Below are 23,666 nucleotides of genomic sequence, written 5' to 3' on the forward strand. Positions count from 1 at the left end.
TTTAATTAGGTCCCATTTGTTTATTTTTGCTTTTATTTCCATTACTCTGGGAGGTGGGTCATAGAGGATCCTGCTATGATTTATGTCAGAGTGTTGTGACTATGTTTTCCTCTAGGAGTTTTATAGTTTCTGGTCTTACATTTAGATCTTTGATCCATCTTGAGTTTATTTTTGTGGATGGTGTTAGAAAGTGTTCTAGTTTCATTCTTTTACAAGTGGTTGACCAGTTTTTCCAGCACCACTTGTTATAGAGATTGTCTTTTCTCCATTGTATATTCTTGCCTCCTTTGTCAAAGATAAGGTGACCATAGGTAATCTTAGTTTTCTGTGAATGAGTTCCTGATCTTAGTTTTCTGAATGTTGAATGAATGAGTGTGCATACTATATATATTTTTTATATATAGCTCAGTCAGGACAAAATCTGCCTGTGATCCAAGAGACTTGAATTTCATTCTGGGTCAGGAAGATCCCTTGGAGAAGGGAAAGGAAACCCACTCCAGTATGTTTGGTGGGGAAATCCCACGGACAGAGGAGCCTATAAGTCTCTAGTCCATGGGGTTGCAAAGAGTCTGACATGACTTAGTAACTAAACCAACCGACAACATATATCTGTGTGTGTGTATATATATGGGGGGGGGAGAGAGAGAGAGCCATTCAGTGGCCAAGTCCTGTCTGACTCTTTGTGACCCAATGGACTGCATCACACCAGGCTTCCCCATCCCTCACAACCTTCCAGAGTTTGCCCAATTTCATGTTCCTCGAATCAGTGATCCTATCCAACCATCTCATCCTATGGAGAGAGAGAGCACAATTTAATGGGATCACGAATACTGAAATATGACTTTCAGGCATCGTCTAGCTATGTTTGGGCTTACTAATTGTTAGCGTTCAGTCTAGAAAAACCTTGTCTTATGCAAAAAAGAATGGAATTTGATGTGCTGTAGAGAAATTCCAGTACTCTTGCCTGGAAAATCCCATGGACGGAGGAGCCTGGTGGGCTGCAGTCCATGGGGTCTCTAAGAGTTGGACACAACTGAGCGAATTCACTTTCACTTTTCACTTTCATGCATTGGATAAGGAAATGGCAACCCACTCCAGTGTTCTTGCCTGGAGAATCCCAGGGACGGGGGAGCCTGGTCTATGGGGTTGCACAGAGTCAGACGCGACTGAAGCGACTTAGCAGCAGCAGCAGCAGCAGAGAAGATGAACTTCATAGAAAAATAACTTGATCATTGTCAATACAGGATATCAACTCCTTATAAGTTAAAAACCTGATTGATTTTCCTCGGGACACATTCCTTGTTGCCCACTGAGATATCTGTAAAAGTTGTTTACCACGTCACAGAATCATCAGGAGACTGGTTAGTCCTGTCTTGGCCTCCACACAAGAGGCCATGGCAACACACTCAGGAGCGTGTTGTGACATTTACCCCAGAAGTTGTCTGCAGTCTCCCTCCAGTGACATGCTTTCCTTTAAGTGGTGATCACACCTCAGCATATCTGGAGACAAAGGGGTCACTGAGGCTCCGCAAAGAAAAATGCCACTAAATTGTTTCCTAAACATTAGGGTTTATTTTAATGCTAACTTACAATGGAATGAGACACTGTTTACATAAAAACCTAAGTACAAAAAATATAATACAACTTTTACTGTACATATCAGGATTCTCTTATTTTCCCCCAAATGTTGGCAGATAGAGATGAGGAGGGGGCTGCTGCGGAAGAAAAATTGGGGGACTGTTGGCAGGACCTGGGATCATCCTTCACGAATTGTTTATAAAAGATGCAAAGCTTTGGGTTCTAGAACTTGGCAATCCGGCAAGAGCAGTGAATGAGCAGGACACTTGCATTTCTGGGGTACCAGCTCATTTTACCTTGTAGAAATGCTTGTTTTCCTCGGTGTTGAGGCTGGGAGCTGGTGGGAGTTGGTGTCTGCTGACTGGCTGCGTGACCCGTCTGCCTCGCCCCTGAACATCCCTCACTAATCCAGGGCAGCGGGCAATGGGCTCCCTACCTGTGCTGTACAGCTGGCATTTTAAACTGATTTTGAAAACAGCATTATCTAGCTGGTGTCCTTGGACAACTTTCTTAGATTTAGACTTGAACAGTTCTCCAGCAAGCAGTTAAGAACAGTGAATTGTGTGCTTGTGTTAAGTTGCTTCAGTCTTGTCCGACTCTTTGCAACCCAATGGACGGTATCCCACCAGGCTCCTCTGTCCATGGAATTCTCCAAGTGAGACTACTGGGATGGGCTGCCATTTCCTTTTCCTAAAAGTGTGTGCATGCTGAGTCACTTCAGTCCTGGTGGACTCTTTCCAAAACCAATGAACTGATGAAGAGAAAAGATGCAGGTGAAGATCACTGGAAATCTGGATTGCACATTTCTAGCAACCAGGTTTCCAATGAAACCTTGAAAGTATAATGTAAGGAATGAAAAGCAGTGCAGTATGTACACCCAATGGCCATGAGAGGAATGCCCACAAACCCACAAGCATTCGAACAACACAACTGGAGTTCCATTCTTCTCACTCCAGAGAACAGCAGACAGTGCTACCTCATTGTAGAAAGGCTCCATTATGATGAATATATATTGTCTCTTACACATGAATTTCAAGATCAGTAGCTTTCTGTAAGTTTACCAAAGGCTCAAGATGACTTCCAAGAAATTTCAATTAAAAAAAAAAGAGAAACAATCCCAAGTAAGTTTATTTTGTATCACAAAAACGGCAACAGCAAATTAACAAGAAATGAGGCATTTAACATTTCATAACATATTCAAAAGCTGCGAGTGGCATAACACACAATTTAAAGTACATACTTTTGAAGAATCTTACATTGGACCAATTTTGTGCACTTTCTTTGCAAACAATGTAGAATTTTGGTGGTGTATGTAGGGGCTTGTGTTGAAGGTTCCTACTGTGCTTTCTTTCAAAGTGCAGAAATTCAAGTTTGATTTTGGCCAACAGTCACGGTATGGGTTGAGGAGAGAAAAGGAATCAAATTTAACAGAGAAAACACTGTAAGTTTTCTTGATTCAAATTAAGGAAGAAAACTTTGTGAACTTATGAAGCAGTTTTGACATTGACTTCAAACAAACAGTAAGCAATATTCTATGTGGTTGTCACTCCACTCACCATATCTGCCAAGCATCACCAGCCTCCATCTGATTTTCCTGTATCTATAGAGACTTGCCTGAAGAGGGACAGTAACAAGATCCTTTAACTTCTACAGGCATCCCACTGACATTCCTTCTACAGAACAAACTCTCAAGTATTTTTGGAAGATGTAAAATTAAAGTGATGTCAGTTTCTGGAAGACTGGGCTCACCTGAATTCTGAACACACCGTGGCACCCCACCCTGGCACCGCAGCCCCAGTAGGTGCAGAATTCACACCTGACGATGTGCTTCTTGTTCTTTTCCTGAGATCAAAGAGGCATATGAGCGATTTTCTTTAAAGTACAGCCAATCAGTCCTCTGTTCTGAACAAATATCCAGATAAAATGATAAATCATCATCTGAAACAAGGCACTGGTGACTTTTTACAGGAAATTAAACTACCTGCACTTACTAACAAGCTCTTTCTTAGTGATGATAGTTTGGGTCTTCTCGAATCCAGATTTTGCTTTCCAGCTTGTATTTATCTAACATGGGGACCATTTTAAACATCTCACATTTGGGCCATTTTTGGCATTAAGTTGCCAAAAAGCTGAGAAAGAACAGGATCATCTTTGAACGGCTGGCCTCAGATTTCTGACTGATATGGAAGAGGTGGAATGAATTTTGTTGCCCATCCCACATGTTCGTTTAAGAAATGTGATACAGTGATTTTCCATTTCAATTTTTCTCCTTTCAGGTGTTATGATATCTTTGACTAGCTACTGTTGTCATGTCAACAATGTGAAACAAGTTTGGTTGAATGAGAAATGGTATTGGGTAATGGAGAATAAGGGGCTTCCCAGGTGGTGCAGAGGTAAAGAATCTGCTTGGTAATACAGGAGACGAGACACAAGAGATATAGGTTCAATCCCTGTGTCAGGAAGATCCGCTGGAGAAGGAAATGGCAACCCACTCCAATATTCTTGCTTAGGAAATTACAAGAACAGAGGAGCCTGGCAGGCTATATAGTCCACAGAGTCATGAAGAGTCAGACACAACTGATCAAGCAAGCGCGCGCACACACACACACACACACATACACACACACTAGGTAATAAGCTTGAACGTTTTGTTTTTCTATGGCAGGACTAATACAATCTTTTAAAAATACTATATGAGACAGCTTTCATTGGGAATAGTACATTCATGTCAGGCTCTGATTTTGGTTTTGATAATGCTGTTAGACGTTTTGCAATGTGAACACATATTTTCAAAAGAGAAAAGGTCTCCATTCCTAATGCTTCTGAAATATGTACTAAATTTTTGATGACGCAATATATGACCCTTAAAAAACTCCCACTTTGATCCATCTGCTCCAAAAATATCTATAATGCATCTTTAACATAAATCCATAAAAAAGAGAATGGAATAGTCATTTTGATAAAAATCTCTTGCCAATAGTCCAACTTTATATCTTGCTCATTACTTTTCAATTTCAAAAGAAAAAAACAAGCAAGGATGAAATCAATATATTATTTTGTGTTTTATCAGGTTATCAAAATAGATAAACAGAATGCATTGGTTCTGTATTTGTAGAGTTACAAAATATATTTAAATCAATTATTATTAAGGACAATAGGAGAGAATAACAAATAAATTCCACTATGGCCTCTGGTCTCCGTATATATTACTTTACATGGCAATTTACTGTGAAATATTTGGCATTCCCTTTTGTACATTTCTCAGGCCAAAATGAATGTTACTCTGTGTTCTCCCACTTCACACCCATTGATCAGAGAAGCAGGGGGCTCAAAACGGCTTTCTAGTGTCTGACAGTAGTTAAAAAGACAGGTAATGAGAGGCATTCAATCTTGGTAAAACTTTGTCAACGTGAATCACCATGTCAACATAAATTACCACGAAATAAGAGACAGTAGAAGAAATGAATATGCTGGGCATAGCCAATGAGATCCGTGAACTCCATTTTGTATCAGCTTAAAAATAAGAGCAGAAAAATAGTTTGAATATGAGTAGATTTAAGTTTGTTTTTAATTCCCTGCCTTCACAGACAATGATTATTGGAGTTGTGAGCTTTAAGTGCAGCCCTGCCACGTGGAAAACATATGCCTGGAGGCAGACTCATTGCATGGCATTCACCACTGACACTTGTTGCCTCTGGATGGAAGCCCCAGAGTCACCTTTTGAAAACAAAAAGACTGAATTCAGTGTAGTTATCACGAAATGCCACACACAAGAAAATTCCACTGAAATATAAAAGACATCCTAGGGCTAAAGAAAATTGATGACCTTGGGGCAAAGTCAATGCAGGAAGTGGTTTGACACTGTTGGGGAAATATTCATGATTGATTCTGAAAGTGAGGAAAATGTCAAAAAGGAACATCAGGATATTTGTAAATGCAAACACCATCATGGTTGCACCTCCAATGTGCATTAAGGGAGTGTTTACACAAAATGACTAACTGAGCACAGACTTTGTACATTAAAAAAAAAAAAATCTCCTTTGATTTGCAGTTACACTAACACATCCCCTGGGCTGAAAATTTGTCCCTAACTCTGAAGGCATCTGACTCACTTAACTCTCTAATTCTGAAGGACTCCTGTGTGAACTCCGACCACACAGGCTTTGACGTCCATGAATTCACCCTTTTGCAGATAAATGAGGAAACAGAGGCACCTTCACCTGCGCTCTGGGCAGTTGATCTCGGAAGATGCAGGGATCAGACACAGGACTGTGTGAGATGATCACCATCTCCACTGGGATCATCCACAGCCCTGGGCTGCGAGGGACCAGACTCCCTTCTTTGCAAGCCCACTTTCTCCTGAATTCACTTCCTTTCTCTTTGACATCACTCGTGAGTCAAGGGGCCAGACCCCTGGCTCTCGCTGACCCCACGGGCTGACTGTCCCTGGGCACAGAGGCTTTTCCACATAGGAGCCCTCACATCTGTTCACCACTCACCCCTCTCGGTTCCTTTAGGCTCTCTGTCCACCCTCCACACATACACACAGGGAGCCATCTTTTCCCCAGGATTACTGCCAATTCTAGTCAGAATCGACAAGCTTAGTCACATGTCCCTGAAAGAGCAGGAATGTTTAGATCCCCTGGTAAGTTCCAAGGGCACTGTTAGGGGAAGCACACTGATTGAAACCACCCACCCTGGCCAGGCACCATAGTAACCATTTGCACGAGTTGTTTTATGACAGGAGATCCTGATAAGGAATACAGAACTAATAAGCCACTACCAACTGGAAGAGTTCGGGAAAGGTCTAAAGGAGACACTCCGTGTCCATCCACTTCCCAGAATCCCCCTCGCCAGCATCCATTTTGGCTGAGCGACGCGTGCGCCACCAGGAAAGACTGAATTAGAATGATTGGCCAAAGACCACCGGGAAATTAATCCCATCACCATAAAACTCGAGACTTTGAGCCATGCGGCAGAGCGGTTCTCTTCCTTACCCTACTGCTCTCCACCCGGGTACCCTTTCCCAATAAAATCTCTTGCTTTGTCAGCACATGTGTCTCCTCAGATAATTTATTTCTGAGTGTTAGACAAGAGCCCAGTTTTGGGCCCTGGAAGGGGTCTGCCTTCCTGCAACAGCACCAGCACAGAAGCAGGCCTAGAGCAAGTCAGGCAATCGGGGAAGAAAAAACCTGAGTCCGGGGACCCTGGGTCTTCAGGCAGCACAGCCTGATTCTGCGTCCCCAGAATCCACAGAGTCAAGGTCGTCCAGGGAGACAAATCCCTCAGTATCATCAGAGCCATCATTTACAGAGCTACTCTAAGAGGCCACCTGCTATGCCGTGAGCAGGGACCCTGGGGCAGTGAGGGTTGGTGTTAGGCAGTGACTAGTGTAGAGAAACCACCCAACACTGGGAATCAGATTCCAAAGAATTTCCATCTAAGACTGAAGCCCGTTTCCTAATGATAACCAGCCAAACTTCAACTGTATCTAGAAGCAACCCTAGAAATTAAACTGTGATTAATGACATTTGATGTTAGACTCAGAGAAATACAATTTAAAACTACTAGTTTTTATTTGTGCTGCCTGTTCCAGAAAGGAAAAAAAAAAAGACAAAAAGAAAGAAGGAAGAATGAAAGAAAGAAAAAGAGAGAAAAGTAAAGGAAGGAGGTTGGATAATGAAGAAGTTACACAGAAATTTAAAATGTGACAAGTGTTGGCAGGAATCTCTACCATCTACCTTACAAAGAGCTGCTGTTGGGAGTCTCCAGCAGAAGTGGGAGACTCTGCCATGAAAGCCACCACGTGGGGGCTTAATGAAGGGTACAGAGGGGAGGCAGACACATGAGCAGTACCCCTATGGTGACGGGAAAACAAGTTATTCCATAGCTGGTTAAAATTCTTAGATCATAGCTAAAACTATTCCAAAACCAACTCATATTCTGTTAAGTAAGAGGGAGGGATGGAGGAGAAAGGGATGGGATGGAAGGGGACAGAGAGAGGAGAGAGAGAGCAGAACAATTTTTTTTCGAACAGAATGCCAGAGAACAAAAATGAATGAATTTCTTTGCAGTGATAATCATAAAGATGTGGGGGAGGGTGCTTTCCTTAGTGTGTGAGACTGATTAATGACCAACTTTGAAGTCATTTAGAGAAAATTTCCCATCAAGTCCAGTGATGATTTTTTTTGAAATGTCAGTATCGTCTGTCCTAGGGGAAAGAGAATGATCTTTTAAGCTTAGAAAACACTGTGGGAGTTGGAATTCACAAAACCGCTAAATGTGCTACATGATGCGGACATCTGTCTTCCAGGACAGTGATGAGACAGGGTGAAGCAACCAAGGGAAACACAGCCCAAGGACAATTAGGAAACCAAGTGTGGACTTCAGACAGAGCAATCTCACACAGCATTCAAGGGAATACGGGAGATACAGCATGAACTCCCCACTGGAAAGATCCAGAACATCATTCATTTGAAATCTATCAGACCTCCCAGAGCCCAACTGCAATTTAGATTTTATTTTAGTAGAGCTGTTTCAGAAAATTTGGGTACATAAGAATGTTTTGAACTCAACAACATTCATTACTAGGCATAAAAATTTCGAATTTCTTTAGATAGGATAGGGTGAATACATGTACGCTAAAACATACATGTGTCCCTCGATGCCCATACTGTAGATTTTCACAGATCTGAAGGTTCGTTGACAATAAGAACATGTTTTTAATGTCCATCCAGGCCTTTATCATGACACCCAGAGGCATCCAACGGATAGTTTCAATCTTCTTGTTACTTTCAAAAATTATTCAACCAACTGCCATAATTATGTATTTTTCTTTTGTGAGTAATTTAACCTGTTTTTTTTTTTTCCTTCTGGGGACCACACTGAACAGTATCATAACTCTGAAATGCTTATGAATGATTGAAGCTCAGAACCACTGGGATCAGTGAAAGCCTTAACTTCCAGATACCCTGATTTCTCAGGGTACTTCTTCTGAAATGTTGTTGCCCCCATGCAGGGAGAGATGGGAGTAGGTGGGTGGGAAGGCAGCACTGAGATAAAAAAACAAAAGGCACCCAAGCTAAACACCACCTCCTGACCTGACCTGGAGGCAGCAAATGACAGCTTGGAACTTGGGGAGCACTTCAAGAAGCACAGCAACAAGCTGCAGAAAGCCAGCTTTACACATCATTAATGCTCTTAGTAGGGGCTGATGGCCATACGTTAGTTCTATTAGGGAGATGGAAAATAGAACGTTGCTTTTCATTAAATGTCAGTTCATCCAATGCCTTCTGTAGCATGGAAAATTAAAAAAAAAAAAAAAAGGTGTTTTCAATTCTATTTCACTTTTTTCCATACTTTCTTCATTGGCCTCATGAATGTTCAAAATTTTACTTTGCAGAGAGAGGGCAGGTGCAGAATCTATTATACAAATGCTAAACAAGTGGTTATTTTACAGAGTGGTTCTTCAGAATGTTACCACGGCCCAGACAGGCGGGCTCCCTTGACTGTGTGGCAAAGAGCTCCCTGAACTGCCATGAAATCCACAAGCAGAATAAGGCGAGCTTCATGGCGAGCTGCAAAACAGTCACCCTTCATCCCGCCTGTCCCTCCGTTCTTTACACTCACTTCGCCTGGGAACAACAATGGCAGCAGGCTGAGGGTGGAGACCTCACATCACATACCTGCACCTCCAAAGATGCAAGCCAGGCTGAATCCCCGGGCTTCCTCAGGTGAGAAGCATTCCAAGTCCAAACACACACAGTACCATCCAGAATGAGAAGATGGAGAGCACCACAATGGTGAGTCCTTGTATGGCCACATTCATATTCCCCATTTTATCAATACTATAAAGCAGGTGGAGGTGGGGAGGCTCTCATATAAAGTGCCTGCTTTCTTGAATTAAATCACCATTAAGATTTATGCTCAGAGTCAAGAAGATTGTTCATATTTCTAAGGACTGCTTCCAGTGTGGGTGGTACAGTTATGAAAAAGCTCAAAAAAAGCAACCAACTTATTCGAAAAGTGGACTGAACACAATAAAAACAAAACAAAACTGCACACCATGGCTCATTAAAGACAATCCTCAAGAATTGTAGACCGGATTTTCACGGTCATGTTTAGATTTTTGTTGCTTTTGAGAACGTTTCTCTTCAGCAGCAATGGGACACTAGTGGCTTGAAATGCACTTGAGATGTATCCACATTCCATCTCTGAAGGCTTGGAGACATGGGCAGTCAGGGAGCACAGGCCTTAAGGAACTGGGGGAATTACAAGAAGCCAAAAATAGAAGAGCTCTTAGTATTCATCGTAGTTATTGAGATCTGTAAAGTAGGCGTTAGAATAGGTCTTCCCGGTGAGATGTGGGTTGAAGTATTTATTTCTTTCCTCTAGGATCAAGTTGTTTTTGTTAAATGCCTGTAAAATATAAGATAGAAGATTATGAGTACTCAGTAAGCAGTATTTCAGAAAGAGAATATAACAGGAGACGATTATAGTTGACCCTGGAACAACACAGGTGTTAGGGGCACTGACCCTCCTCGAAGCTGAAAATCTGAATATAAGTTATAGTCAACCCTCCATACGTGTGGTTCTTCCCTGTCTGAGGTCTGCCTGGACCCACAGTGCTGCATCCTGGATTCAACCAACCTCCTATCGTGGAGTACGGTAGTATTTAATATTGAAAAAAATCTGCAAATAAGTGGACCCAAGGAGTGCAGTGTTGTTCAAAAACCTGCTGTATGTATACTGGAGCTCTCCCCTAAGCCTTCATTATTTTAAAATGTCTTTTCTCACTTACACGCTTCTGCACATTATTTTCTTTGTTGAGGACTTGCCTCCTAACCAGAATGAGGTCGGTAGGTTTTTCAGTCCAAATTATTTTTGAGCTTTACTCAGAAAGTCTACTTTGGAACTTTAGTCTGAAAATTTCCAAGAGTTAGAACACTTAAATTGAAACCTCCAGGAAACCTACGACTCTAGTGATTTCAAATTCATGAGCACTTTGAGTATTACCACTTATAACTGAGTAGCTGTATAAGCAGCTTTTGGATTGTCATGGTACACTGATAAAAGATTTTGAAGGAACGCATTTACATAAATGCGTGAGATTCTTAATTTCTCATTTTCTACACTTGTGGGAAGGTGACTGTGGAGGTGCTGGTTTCTACAGCAGTCATTTCTGACACAAAAGCTCTTTCTCACTAAGAGAATAGTTACCCCTACTTTGGGGCTTCCCTGGTGGTTCAGATGGTAAAGAATCTGCCTGCAATGCAGGAGACCCAGGTTCAATCCCTGGGTCAGGATGATCCCCTGAAGAAGTGAAATGCTTAGCACTCCAGTATTTTGCCTGAAGAATCCCATAGACAGAGGGGCCTGGTTGGCTGCAGTCCATGGAGTTGCAAACAGTCAGACACGTCTGAGCAATTTTCACTTCACTTCACATACCTGTACTTTTGTTGAACTATCCCAAGCAGAGGGTAAATTATGAGAGGCTCAAAATAAAAGATGTTAGGTAGGTGGCAGAGCCCAAACGTAGGATTCATCTGGCCAAGGAGTCAGAATAAAATTCTAGAAAGACTCATTAGAGCCTGGACAGTGGTACTTTGCCTTCAGAGCAGCAAGATTTCAGATTAAGTGGCTCCTGGATCTTCATTGAGAACAGGAGCCCAGCTAAATGATTTTCAGATGCTTGAAGCAACTGATCACAGGTGAGCTGATGGGCTGGGGTCACATTGAGAAGGGCTCCCTTGTTGGGTACTGGAGGGTTCTCCTTGAAGATTCTTGCTCATGGGAACACATGTTCCTCCTCATTCTCTGGGGACTTGGTTCTGAGGTGTGTGGGGTGTGCTGATGGCTGCTGGACCCAGCTCTGTCTCTATGCTTGTGGGGGCCCCATGGTGGTGAGAGAAACGAGACAGGACCCTGCAGATCCTGGGACATAAGAGCCTCCAACTAGCTGAAGCTGTAAGGGCTGAAGAAACTCCGTTTTCCACATGGGAAGGAAACTGGATTTTGAATGAAACCATCATAGCAGAGAGAGGGCATCAACATACTCCCTAAGGAATATTAAGGGGAACCATGAACTTCATAGGAATATCAAAATTCAGGTAGCATAATGAAACGATGGCATTTGCAGCAACATGGATGGACCCAGACATGCTCACACTAAGTGAAGTAAGCCTGACGAAGACAAATGTCGTCTGATATCAGTTATATGTGGAATCTAAAAAATAACACAAATGAACTTATTTACAAAACAGAAACATCGAAAATAAACGTGGTTTTCAAATGGGAAAGGTGGGCATGGGATAAATTAGAAGTATGGGATTAGTAGATATATACCATCATGCACAAACTAAACAACAAGGATTTACTGTACAGCACAGGGAAATATATTCAATATCTTGTGAAAGCAAAGTGAAAAGTGAAAGCAAAGTCACTTAGTCGTTTTCAACTCTTTGAGACCCCATGGACTGTAGCCTGTGAGGTTCCTCCGACCATGGAATTTTCCAGGCAAGAGTACTGGAGTGGGTTGCCGTTTCCTTCTCCAGGGGATCTTCCCGACCCTGGGATTGAACCCGGGTCTCCAGCACTGCAGGCAGACGACTTTACCGTCTGAGCCACCAGGGAAGCAGCACAGGGGAAGCATATTCAATATCTTGTAATAATCTATAATGGGAAAGAATTAGAAACCATATATACATATAACAGAATCACTTTGCTGTACACCTGAAATTAACACAACATTGCTAATCAACTGTCTTTCACTATGTCAAATAAAAATTAACAGAAAAAATAAGAGATGTCATTCATCTTGCCCCCCACCCATGACCTACATCACTACCACTGGGCTTTGCTGACAGCCCCCAGGATAACACCTGCCTCCTTGGCACAGCTGGCCCCAGCAGTGGCTGCCAATCCCTACCTTGATGGCCTCCACCGAGTCATACTTGTCCAGTTTGTTAATGTGGTTGGTTATGCTGGTGTTGAGAGGGGCGGGCGCGACGGGGTGGATGACAGTGGCGTCGTGGGATTGTTGCTGGTACCGCTGGCAGTAGGTGTAGACGAGCAGCGTGACAAGGCAGCCTAGGATGGAGCTGCTGAGCCCCACGGCAATCATGTGGAACAAGTTGAACTCTAAGGAGACAAGAGCCACAGTGAGGCCACTAGGAAAGGGAGACGCTCCTCCCCAGCGCGGTGGGCTCAGAGGAAAAGAGAAGGACACAAGGGGAAAGCACCACATTCCTTCCAAAACTCAGGAAATCATCAGACCCTCCTTTAAAGTGTCCCAGGGACGTCCCTGGTGGTTTGGCAGTTAAGACTCTGCCTTCTAAGGGAGGCAGTGTGGGTTTGATCCCTGGTCAGGGAGCTAAGATCCTACGTGCTTTGTTGCAAAACAAAAAACAAACAGAAAAAACAGAAACAAGATATAGAACAGAAACAGTACCATAACAAATTCAATAAATCCTTTCTTTTAAAAAAATCTTTAAAAATATAAAATGTCCCTGCCACCAAAACGCTTCTCCGCATTGAGCAGTGTAGTTTATGTCAATGTTTTTATGGATTATAACCAGTCTCTTGGATGTCCCCACACACCCCAGCAGAGACATTTTCTTTTCTTTAAAGGCTTGAACAAGAAAGTCCTTCTGTCTCAAGTGCAGCATGATCTGTGATCTCTGGGGTTCCTAGGGAACATGTTTTCCATGTCCTGAAGGGACTGAGGGCCCCTGCACACAGCCCGTCTGTGTCCCGGGAACAAAGCAAGGATGCATCTCACTGCTTCCCATCCACGCTCACCTGCAAGCCTGACTATGTCCCCTCTCCTTTATCGCTTCATATTGTTTAAAAATGTGCCCTGATTGCATCATTCTTATGTTTCCACTACATTTTTGGAATATGAATATACACATATTGTATAACATTAGAAAGTGCATAAGGGTAGACAAGTCTTTTTTTTTTTTTTTAATTTCCAAGTGGAAACGACTGTCACCATCTTCTGTACTATGTTTTGGAGATGCAAGGCACACTCACATGCTGTGCGTGCATGTTGTAAATGTCATCCGGGATACCATTTTTTTCACTCACATTGTATTTTGGAGACCTTATAAGTAAAATGCTTTACTCCAAAGAAACAAAGGATTTGTGTCAAAGAAATATGATCTTTTAATGGTCATGAAATTACCCTCTTTTATACAGTGCTTTTTTCCTACTTAATAGCATTTTCAAGTTATTCTGAGTTATAAATACAAAATATTGAAAAAATGAACTGATAGGGCCTTATGTCTCTAATATAGGATTGGTCTGAGTGGTATCAAAGTGTCATAGCAAGACCTGCTTAATGTCTGAGAAAGAACAACAAAAGAAAAAATAAGATATTCACTGTGTGTTGGTAAAACAGCCAACAATCAAAATTTTAAGCCTTTTAGGAAACAAAGATGACATCTGAGCTGTGCCCGTGAAGCTGAAATTACTGAAATTCAGGTAAAGCAAAATATGACCTCAGTGCTTTTCTGCTGTCTTGGCACTGTATGCTAACCAGGTGCCCGAGGGTTCCTGGCCTTATGTCTCCATTGCACAGGCACATCTGAGGGTCTAGCTTTTCTCCCAGATGCCCCCTGCATGCATCACCAGATGCCAAGTATCACTCTTGCTCTCTGTCACCTGTCCACTCTGCACTCAAATGGGACCACTGAAAATGCCTGCTCGGTACCACTGTGGATGCTGGATGAGAAGACTGAGTCACATGGGGAGGTCCCCAGGGAGAGAAGACCTGTGAGTCTGTTCCCTGTACCCAGCAGGTCCTGGCATATTTGTTCCTTAATCACCTGGGCTCCTTCCCAAGGACTCTGAGAGCTGCCTTTGCCTCATCTGGGATCCAGAGCACAGGTGGAGCATCCTTCCCCATCTCTAAACTCTCTAAGCTTCTCCCTCTAAGCTGTGCCCCTTTGCTCCTCCTGGACACCATGTTCTGGGGCTCTGGGGCCCTGGGAGCCGGATTTGCACCCTGAGGTAGATGAAGATGGTGTAGAAGGGCAGCCTCCTCCTCTGTCTTCTGGGAGCCATAACCAATGTACCCCCACTCACACTGAAACTCTACACTGATGATTCCTAACAGAGGCCTCCAGTGCCTTCAGCACCTGGGGCTGGATAATCCAGGAGGATGTTACTAGAACATTCCACAGTACCACCCATTCCCTGACATCTACCTCAACTTTTCACGTCTTGATCATTTGGTCACCAATTTAACAAAGTGAAAGGAATCAATAAATCTGTGGCTTTTCCTGATTTTGTCTAAAGCCTTTAGGGCTGAATCTGGGACAGCAGAATAAAGTATGTAAGGGCCATTCTACCAGCAACCACTAGAAGCTTCTACTCTAACCCTAAAGCCACCCTCAAGGTAAGCAAGCGGGGATTCCACACTTGTTGTCATTTCTCAATGATTTAGCCATTTGGACCCTCCAGGCTCAAGGCCATGTGGGGATAAAAGTACTTCTGCTGCCTATATTTTCCTCTACTAGTTTCAGAGTGTCCAGTCTTACATTTATGTCTTCAATCCATTTTGAGTTCGTTTTTGTGTAGGTGTTAGGGAGTGTTCTAATTTCATTATTTTACGTGTGGCTGTCCAGTTTTCCCAGCACCACTCACTGAAGAGACTGTCTTTTCTTCATTGTATATCCTTGTCTTCTCTGTCACAGATTAGGTTACTGTAGAAGCATGTGTTTCTCTCTGGGTTTTCTTTCCTAATCCATTGATCTATAGTTTTGTTTTTTGGCCAGTACCATACTGTACTGATTACTGTAGCTTTATAATATAGTCTGAAGTCAGGGCGCCTGATTCCTCCAGCTCTGTTTTTCTTTCTCAAACTTGCTTTGGCTATTTGGGGTCTTTTGTGTTTTCATATAATTGTCAAAGAATTTGGTTATAATTCTGTGAAAAATGCCATTAGTAATTTGATAGGGATTTCACTGAATCTGTAGTTTCCTTTAGGAAACAATAGTCATTTTCACAATATTGATTTTTCCAATTTAAGAACATGGTACATCTCTCCATTTGTGCCGTCTTTTTGTCTTTCTCCAGTGTGTTACAGTTTTCTGAGTATGGACCTTTTGCCTTCTTAGGTACATTTATTCCTAGGTATTTTATTCTTTATATCAAGCAAAACTGATTTTCAAGGATAAGGAGAATAATCTATTGTCTCAGTGCCACAACTTGGAGAACACTATTCACAAGAGCCCTTCCTGTGGGAATATTCAGAGATCGAGACCCAAACAACAGGCAAGACATAGACAAGGGGCTGGAGGTAAACCTTAAATATGCAGTTACTTGTAAACAAAAGCCAATGAGGGTGAAAGGGGAGCATGCAAGGTACAGCTGCTCTGGGTTCTGATGGTGTGGACAGAGCACAACTGCAGATACTGCGCTTTTCACACTTGGAAGGTTGGGGGGACTCTGTCTAGCAAGTGCATTGGCACCATTTTTCCAGCAGCATTTGCTCACTACGTGCCTCTGTGTCACATTTTACCAATTTTTGCAACAGTTCAAACATTTTTTTTATTACTGTTATAATCTATTACAGTAATCTGTGATCAGTGATCTTTGATGTTACTATTGCAAAAAATTATCACTTGCCAAAGGCTCAGATGATGGTTAGCTTTTTCTTTTTTGGGTAATAAAGTACTTTTAAATTTATAAAAGTACTTCTGCTGTAGTAGTAACATATTATATTATAACATGGGGAAGATGTATGACTCTCTCCATATGCAGATACTTTGTCATTAGTCAAGTGAATCATTCCTGCAGGTGCCTGGGGAAGGCTGGGCCAGCTGACATTGCTAGGATGATTGTATAGTCTCTGTGTCTCATGCAACTAAAAATAGCTCTCAAAGTGGGAACCTTTCAACAGGCCTACATTTTTTTCTGCGTAAGTGAAAAATTGTTCCTATTAAATATCTTGAATCTGCTTAGTGTGGCACTTCACTTTGAATATGCTTTTGCTGTTGTTTTTGTTCAGTAAATCTAGAATAGAGATCAACTGCCCAGTGGGCTCAACTGGCCGATTTTCTGTGTAAAGTTGGACTGATTTTTTAATAAGCTGAAAAATGTTATCTGTGAAGTCCCCTCAACATCCTCAAAAGTCTTTGCTAGGTAATCTTTTTTACTTGTCACCGCTACAATTAGTCCCATCTGACCTCTCACCACCAGGACTTCCCTGGGAGCTCAGACTGTAAAGAATTGGCCTGTAATGCAGGAAACTCGGATTCAATCCCTGGGTCAGGAAGATCCCTTGGAGAAGGGAATGGTAACCTCCCCCAGTATTCTTGCCTGGGAAATCCCATGGTCAGAGGAGCCTGGAGGGCTATAGTCCACAGAGTCACAAAGAGTCAGACACGACTGACCAACTGAGCATGCCCGCACACGTGACCACTTACCCACCTGCTCTGCTGTACCAGCGTCAGCAGCCTAAGTCCAAGACAATGAGTTCTGAAGACTGTGATTAAAGTTTCTATGACTGAATCAATAGCACCTTGAGGTTTGATTTGGTGCAGCATATGGCAGAACTGGCTCAAACACACAAATGCTGAATCTTAGGATGGAAGTGGGCCTTCTGTCCCTCCTAGCTCAGCTGTTGAAGAATCTGCTTGCAATGCAGGAGACCCAGGTTCGATTCCTGGGTTGGGAAGATCCCCTGGAGAAGGAAATGGCAACCCACTCCAGTATTCTTACCTGGAGAATCGCATGGACAGAGGAGCCTGGCGGGCTACAGTCCACAGGGTCACAAGAGTCAGACACGACTGAGCGACTCAAGAGAGAAAGAGAGAACAGGGCTTTCTGTGCCATGTCCTCCTGGATGTTCAAGGTCTTGGCAGGACTCCCATATCTTACCCTGAGAAGGCCGGCTGAGGGAAGTGGCTTGTGAATTTGTGTTACACCTGGAGGGTCAGTCATGCTGCAGAAGCATCAGCTAGCTGCACCCAGGTTCTGCCTTGAAATCCCTCAAGATGGGGACACTCTCTATAAACTCTGCCACTATGGGGACCCTGGGTGTTGTCTAAGACAGAGGTGCTGTGGCTGCAGACCCTAGACACCCTCTGCTGGGACACTCAGCACCAGGACTCTTTTCCTGGGGTGATTGTTGTTTAGCTGCTAAGTCACGTCTGACTCTTTGTGACCGCACAGACTGTGTAGCCCACCAGGCGCCTCTGCCCATGAAATTTGTCAGTCAAGAATATCAGAGTGGGTTGCCAATTCCTTCTTTAGGAGATCTTCCTGACTCGGGGACTGAACTGACACCTTCTGTACTGGCAGGAAGATTCTTTATCACTGAGCCATCTTGGAAACCCAAGGTGCTCCGGGCTTAACACTCATACTGGGATCCCACTGTCTGGATCTAGACCCAGCTCCACTTCAACTTCCCTTGAACCTCTTCTCTCTGACCTTCTGTTTATCAAATGCAGATAAAAGCTGTGGCTGCTATCCCTTCTCTACAATTTCCAAAACCACAGTCTCTGAACACTGATTTTTCACCACTCATCTGGCAGCGAAGCCCGACCTGACCCAACCCGACCATTTGTTGCAGAACCGACCATAAATGCCAGGAGGAGCATTCATTAGCTGCTTCTCTTCACCCACATTCAGTGGCAAGGTCTTTAAAGAGACTGGCTAATATGGAGTGTGGTCCCCAGATCCTCAGGGGTGCCGTACTGTATATGCCCAGTATCAGCCGTCTATACCCTGAAAAACGCTGACTTCCGAATTCTTCTCTATTGCTAAGGGTTTTACAAAAAGAACTGTGGGCTGTGGCATCCACAGGAACAAACTTTGCGGGGATGAAATAGGATACCTCCTGTCATCTGATACAGTGTCGAGCACATAGTGACTGATCCAAAACTACTAAAGCGCCAATAATTTTTCCGTGAACCAACCCACATTCGTCTTGCAGCTGGATCCCAAGGTGTGTGCGTGCTCAGTCACTTCAGTCATGTTTGACTCTTTGCAACTCTATGGACCATAGCCCACCAGGCTCCTCTGTCCATGGGATTCTCCAGGCAAGAATACTGGAGTGGGTTGCCATGCCCCTTCCAGGGGATCTTCCCGACCCAGGGATCGAACCCCAGTCTCCTGTGTCTCCTGCATTACAAGAGGATTCTTTACTGCTGAGCCACCGGGGAAGCCCAGATCCCAAGGTAGTGGTTGCTCGTCTGTGAACTCAGAGAATTGATCGTCTGTGAACTCAGAGAATTGACCCACGTCAGACACCAGACATCACCCTTCTTGGGCACAAGGCTCTCCTGGGATGTGTCATTTTTTTCCAGATGAGTTGGAGCTATTAGAGTTCCCACAGTACGCACCCCTCACAAAACTGGAACACAGTGGGTGCTCAGTAAACACGACTGAACAAATGGATTAACAGATGGCCAAGTAAACAGAGTGTAACAGATAGTGAACTCTTTATCAGTGTAGTTAATAATACAAGTACATCCTCAAAACACACCTCTGAAAATCTAGCTTCTTTCTGAGTGTGAGAGACCAAAGACCTTTGACCTGAGCTGTCTGGGACTCCCAGCTGGAACAGATTATGCTAGGAATGGTCAACACCTACACACAGGAAGACACTGGTCTTGTGTTTGGGTACTGGCTCCCCACAACAGCTGGACAACGGCTGGACTCTGATCGATGGACAGCCAGCCCCTCCCGTCTAGACAGAATAGAACTAGACGGGAAAGTCCAAAAGCATCGTGGATTTGACCCAGGGAATGCGGTTTCTGTCATTCAGGGTTACTGGAAGTTTGAAAAATATCTCTAGAGATATAAGTCTAACCTTTCCCCCAAAATAAACCTGTATCATTTTATTGCATCAGCCCTTTGGAGATTTGAGGCTGGCTGCCATGGATTTACACTATAAATATAAACAAAATGGTTGAATTCTGTTTTACTCATGGGAAATCTAACTGTAGCTAATACCAAGATCACTGGATCATAAAGCTTACATCCACCAGAAACACCTGAGGGGCTGATTAAAACATAGAGCCGGACCCGTCTCAGTGTGGTTCTGATTCTGTAGATTGAGAGGGGCCTGAAACCTGCATTTCCATCAAGTTCCCATGTGACACTGATGGTGCTGATCTAAGGACCCAGTGTAAAAATCACCGATGCAGACATCAGACATGGACTCCTCTGCATTTTTACTGCCAAAATAAAATGTGTTTAGCTCGAGGAGTTCCTCTAATCTGTTTTTCTTCGTCAATAGCAGAAACATCACATGAAACATATGAGATTAGAAAGGGCTGAAAAATATCAGAAATGCAGTAGGAATTAATTAAAAAGCAGAACTCACCCCCACACCTTTTCTCTTCTATGCTGCTGGATCTGGCCACAGACACTTCTGGAAAAAGATTCAATCACAGTGTATGAAGGGAAGGAAGATCACATTAATGATTCATTTACAAAGTGTCTAATGATTTTGAGTTTTATGTGAGTCAATGTTTCCAAAAGCCTAATCAATTGTTTTTTAAAAGCACATTTATTTGTTTGTTTTAGCCAACCTGAGATGCATCTGGTCAAGGTCATCTTGACTGCAAAGGGGTGAGATTAATTACAGCAATGAGAAAATACTGCGGTCTCCCAGACTGAAATCAGGGCACTTGTTTCAAAAGAAGGGTGCAGTTTGTGCATATTTTCGCTGTGGAACACTGCTGTGTTTGCCTCCAGGGTTTCTGCCTCAGATCTTTTGTCTCATCAAAACCAGTGTTGTCACGTTCCCTGGGGAGACCATTCCACTGGAGCTCAAAGGAAATTGCCTCAACAAATAATTTTCCTACTCAGAGGTCATTCATGCTGTTTTTCATGCTTATGTGAAACCAACAGGTAGGATGCCAATAAAAGGAGAGATCCACCTAAATGTTTTAACTCCCAAGGATACACACCATTTCAGGAGTCCAGAAATGCTCCTGATTTTTCATTCAATAGCAAGAATTAAAAATATGTCTATGGTTGAAAAGGAAACAATAATAAACACTCCTGCAGTTCTAGACAATGGAAGATTGACGTGCCTTAGGAGGCCTAAGCTAACTTTCTCTAAAACATGACCACTTTTTCCTTTAGTGGAGGAGAACAAGGTATTCTTTATTGCAACCTTTTAAGAGGTTACTCTATGCTTTTGGTCCATGTCAGAGTCCTCAGGCACATGGTAGGAATATGTGAAATATTTTTAAGTACCTAGCCCAAGCCTTTTGGCTGGGTGTTTAGATGGCATCACTGACGCAATGGACATGAACTTGGGTGAACTCTGGGAGATGATGGAGGACAGGGGGTCCCAGCGTACTCTGGTCCCTGGGGTCAAAAAGAATCAGACACAATTTAGCGACTGAACAACAGGTGGTGCCTGTGTGAGCATGTGATGGGTGATAAGCTACCGCTATTAACCAAACATTGATTTCACATGGAAAGGACTGTAGCCGTAGGGCCAACCTCTTCTCTAAGATGAGAACAAGGATGGGTTTCCATTTTCCCAAATATACTAAGATTACATGAAAAGAACGGTCCTCTTTTCTCTGTGCAAACAAATATGAACAACATTACCAAAGCATTTAATCTAATATTTTTAAAAAACAATCTATTTTCATTTTTTGAACAAACTATCTGACTGTGTTATAGTCAGTAAACTGTAGAAGATACTGTGCTTAAAAAATCTTAAAACTCATGGCCTACATTCAAGTCTCCAACCGCATTACTCACAAATCCATGCACGTGTGCATGCCTGTTAAGTTGCTTCCATTTTGTCTCTTTTCGACCCTAAGGACCCTAAGGAGCCCACCGTGCTCCTCTATCCACAGGATTCTCCAGGCAAGAATAGTGAAGTGGGATGCCATGCCCTCCTCCGGGAAACCTGTATCTATATCCACATCTGTATCTCTATCTACATCTGTGTTTATGTCTACATCTGTGTTTATGCCTCTATCTATGTCTACACCTGTATCTCTGTCTATATCTATGCCATGCCCTCCAGAGGACCTTCCAGGTCCAGGGATTAATCAGCATCTCTTACGTCTCCTGCATTGGCAGGGGGGTTCTTTACCACTAGCACCACCTGGGAAGTCCCATCTATGTCTACACCCTATATCTATACATACATCTGTATCTTACATCCAACTCTCACATCTATATCTATGTCTACTCTATATGCATGTACGTATCTGCATCTACACCCACCTCCATATCTATGTCTGCACCTGTATCTACGTGTGTGTGCATGCTACGTCACTTCAGCTGTGTCCTACTCTTTGCAACCCTGTGGACTGTAGCCCGCCAGGCTCCTCTGTCCATGGGATTCTCCAGGCAAGAACACTGGAGTGGGTTGCCATGACCTCCTCCAGGGGATCTTCCCAACCCAGGGATGGAACCTGCATCTCTTATATCTCTTGCATTGGCAGGTGGGTTCTTTACCACTAGCACCACCTGGGAACTCCCACAAATTCATAACCACCTTGACACCATAAGAACTGATTGAATGATCTCTTGTTTTACCAAACAGAACCTCAAAGAACAGCTAAAACTCCCACCCATGAATCATTTCCTCTTGAAACATTAGAATTGATTTTGTTCACACTAATAAGTATCTCTGCCCCCTTACCTGGAATGAAGTTGGAATCAAAAACGCAGGGCCGGCTCTCTGTGGTATTTCCCGAACACTGGCTGCCCACGGGGAACAGAAGGACGCACTGGCGGACACGGACCTGGACTCCAGCCACGTCACACTCAGACCACTCTGACCACTCAGACCAGCTCTCTGCAGGGGCCCGAGGAGACGAGATGCGTCAACAAGACCATTAATATCCACCAACCTGGAAGCCTGGCAGCTTACCGACACTGAGTTTGCATATGATATTTATAGTTTACAAATAAGATAGACTCATATCTCATGACTAAGTCCAGTAAATAAAACACACAGGAGTATGAATCAAAGAACTCATATACCTTTGATTAGAAATAATCTACTTAGAGTACACTTTCTAAAACGCACATTATTTTAATGCTCTAAAGTAACAGTGTTAGACACTATCCTACAGGATCATTCACACTCACATACTTCCCTGGAAAATTTCTACAGCTCTCAGCACCCAGGCGAGAGAAATGACATTAATGAGAAAGTCTTGGCTGCTGAAGGGGGTTCAAGCTACTACACATATTAATATTTTTTTCTGTTATGAAAACAGCCCTGCAGAGTCAGTACACCACAGGCAGGCTGTCCTTGAGGTAGATTTCATTCTGTCCCATGATTACTGTGCCTGAAGAACCAAAGATCCACAAACAAGTCTGGGTCAAGGTCAAAAGATGAGCCAGCTAAGGTCACTTTACCCCAGAGGAGGAGATTCACTAGGATATGTTAAATTCATCCGGGTACACAGATGTGTGAAAAGAGAGGATTAATACACATTTTAAGTGAAAGTTTTAAAAACATGAACTCTCAATAATATTTCTGAAATATTAATAATATAAAAATATTGTTAGTACACATTTTGTTTTTTTCTTCCTTTTTTCTACACACTTTGCTTTTTTCTTCCTTTTTAAATGTAAGCATCCTCTTTGCAGTTCAGGGAAAATCTGGAAACCAAACTTGTGTTTTGATCGATTGTAAAGGGTACAGTATTTCCTGAGAAATGTGTAAAGTAACTGCTTTTGGACTGAGGATACGGTTTCTAAACAGTTCTCAATATACAAGAAACCTGCAAGGCAAATCTTCTGGAGCTAGTTAAAAAAATACACACACACACGTGTTAGAGTGTTTCAAAGTTTAAGTCAGATTCAGAAGAGAGTGTCTCAGTACCCATTACCAGCTTAAATATTGTAAGAATGCTTGGTCATCACCAGTTTCTGTTGCTAGTTCTGCAACCATGGCATGGTGAGAATAATTCCATTGTATTAATAGAACAACGTGTTATGAAGTCACTTCACCGGCAACACTGTGGCATTGCTGTGCTCCCCTCTTTTAGTCTTACTGAGACACGCTTTTGTCAGTTTCACCATTCCTCCATCAAAGTGAAAAATGAAAGTGAAAGTCGCTTAGTCGTGTCTGACTCTTTGCGACC

The 23,666-nt window shown here is 42.9% G+C and overlaps 1 protein-coding gene across 1 annotated transcript in view; it reads right to left on the reverse strand.

Moving 5' to 3' along the window:
- Positions 1-8,094: 8,094 nt before the first annotated feature.
- SEMA5A (semaphorin 5A) overlaps positions 8,095-23,666 on the reverse strand; it is a 548,310-nt gene continuing 532,738 nt past the window's right edge. The window contains exons 20-23 of the mRNA XM_040262502.1: positions 22,211-22,366; positions 19,916-19,963; positions 12,506-12,717; positions 8,095-9,996 (exon numbers count right to left, since the gene is read on the reverse strand). Of these exons, the coding sequence (XP_040118436.1) occupies positions 9,877-9,996; positions 12,506-12,717; positions 19,916-19,963; positions 22,211-22,366 (536 nt within the window). The 3' untranslated portion in view covers positions 8,095-9,876. The remainder of the gene's footprint in view (positions 9,997-12,505; positions 12,718-19,915; positions 19,964-22,210; positions 22,367-23,666) is intronic.

This window comes from Oryx dammah, unplaced genomic scaffold (genome assembly GCF_014754425.2).
Source record: "Oryx dammah isolate SB20612 unplaced genomic scaffold, SCBI_Odam_1.1 HiC_scaffold_20, whole genome shotgun sequence".
NCBI classification, from domain to species: Eukaryota; Metazoa; Chordata; class Mammalia; order Artiodactyla; family Bovidae; genus Oryx; species Oryx dammah.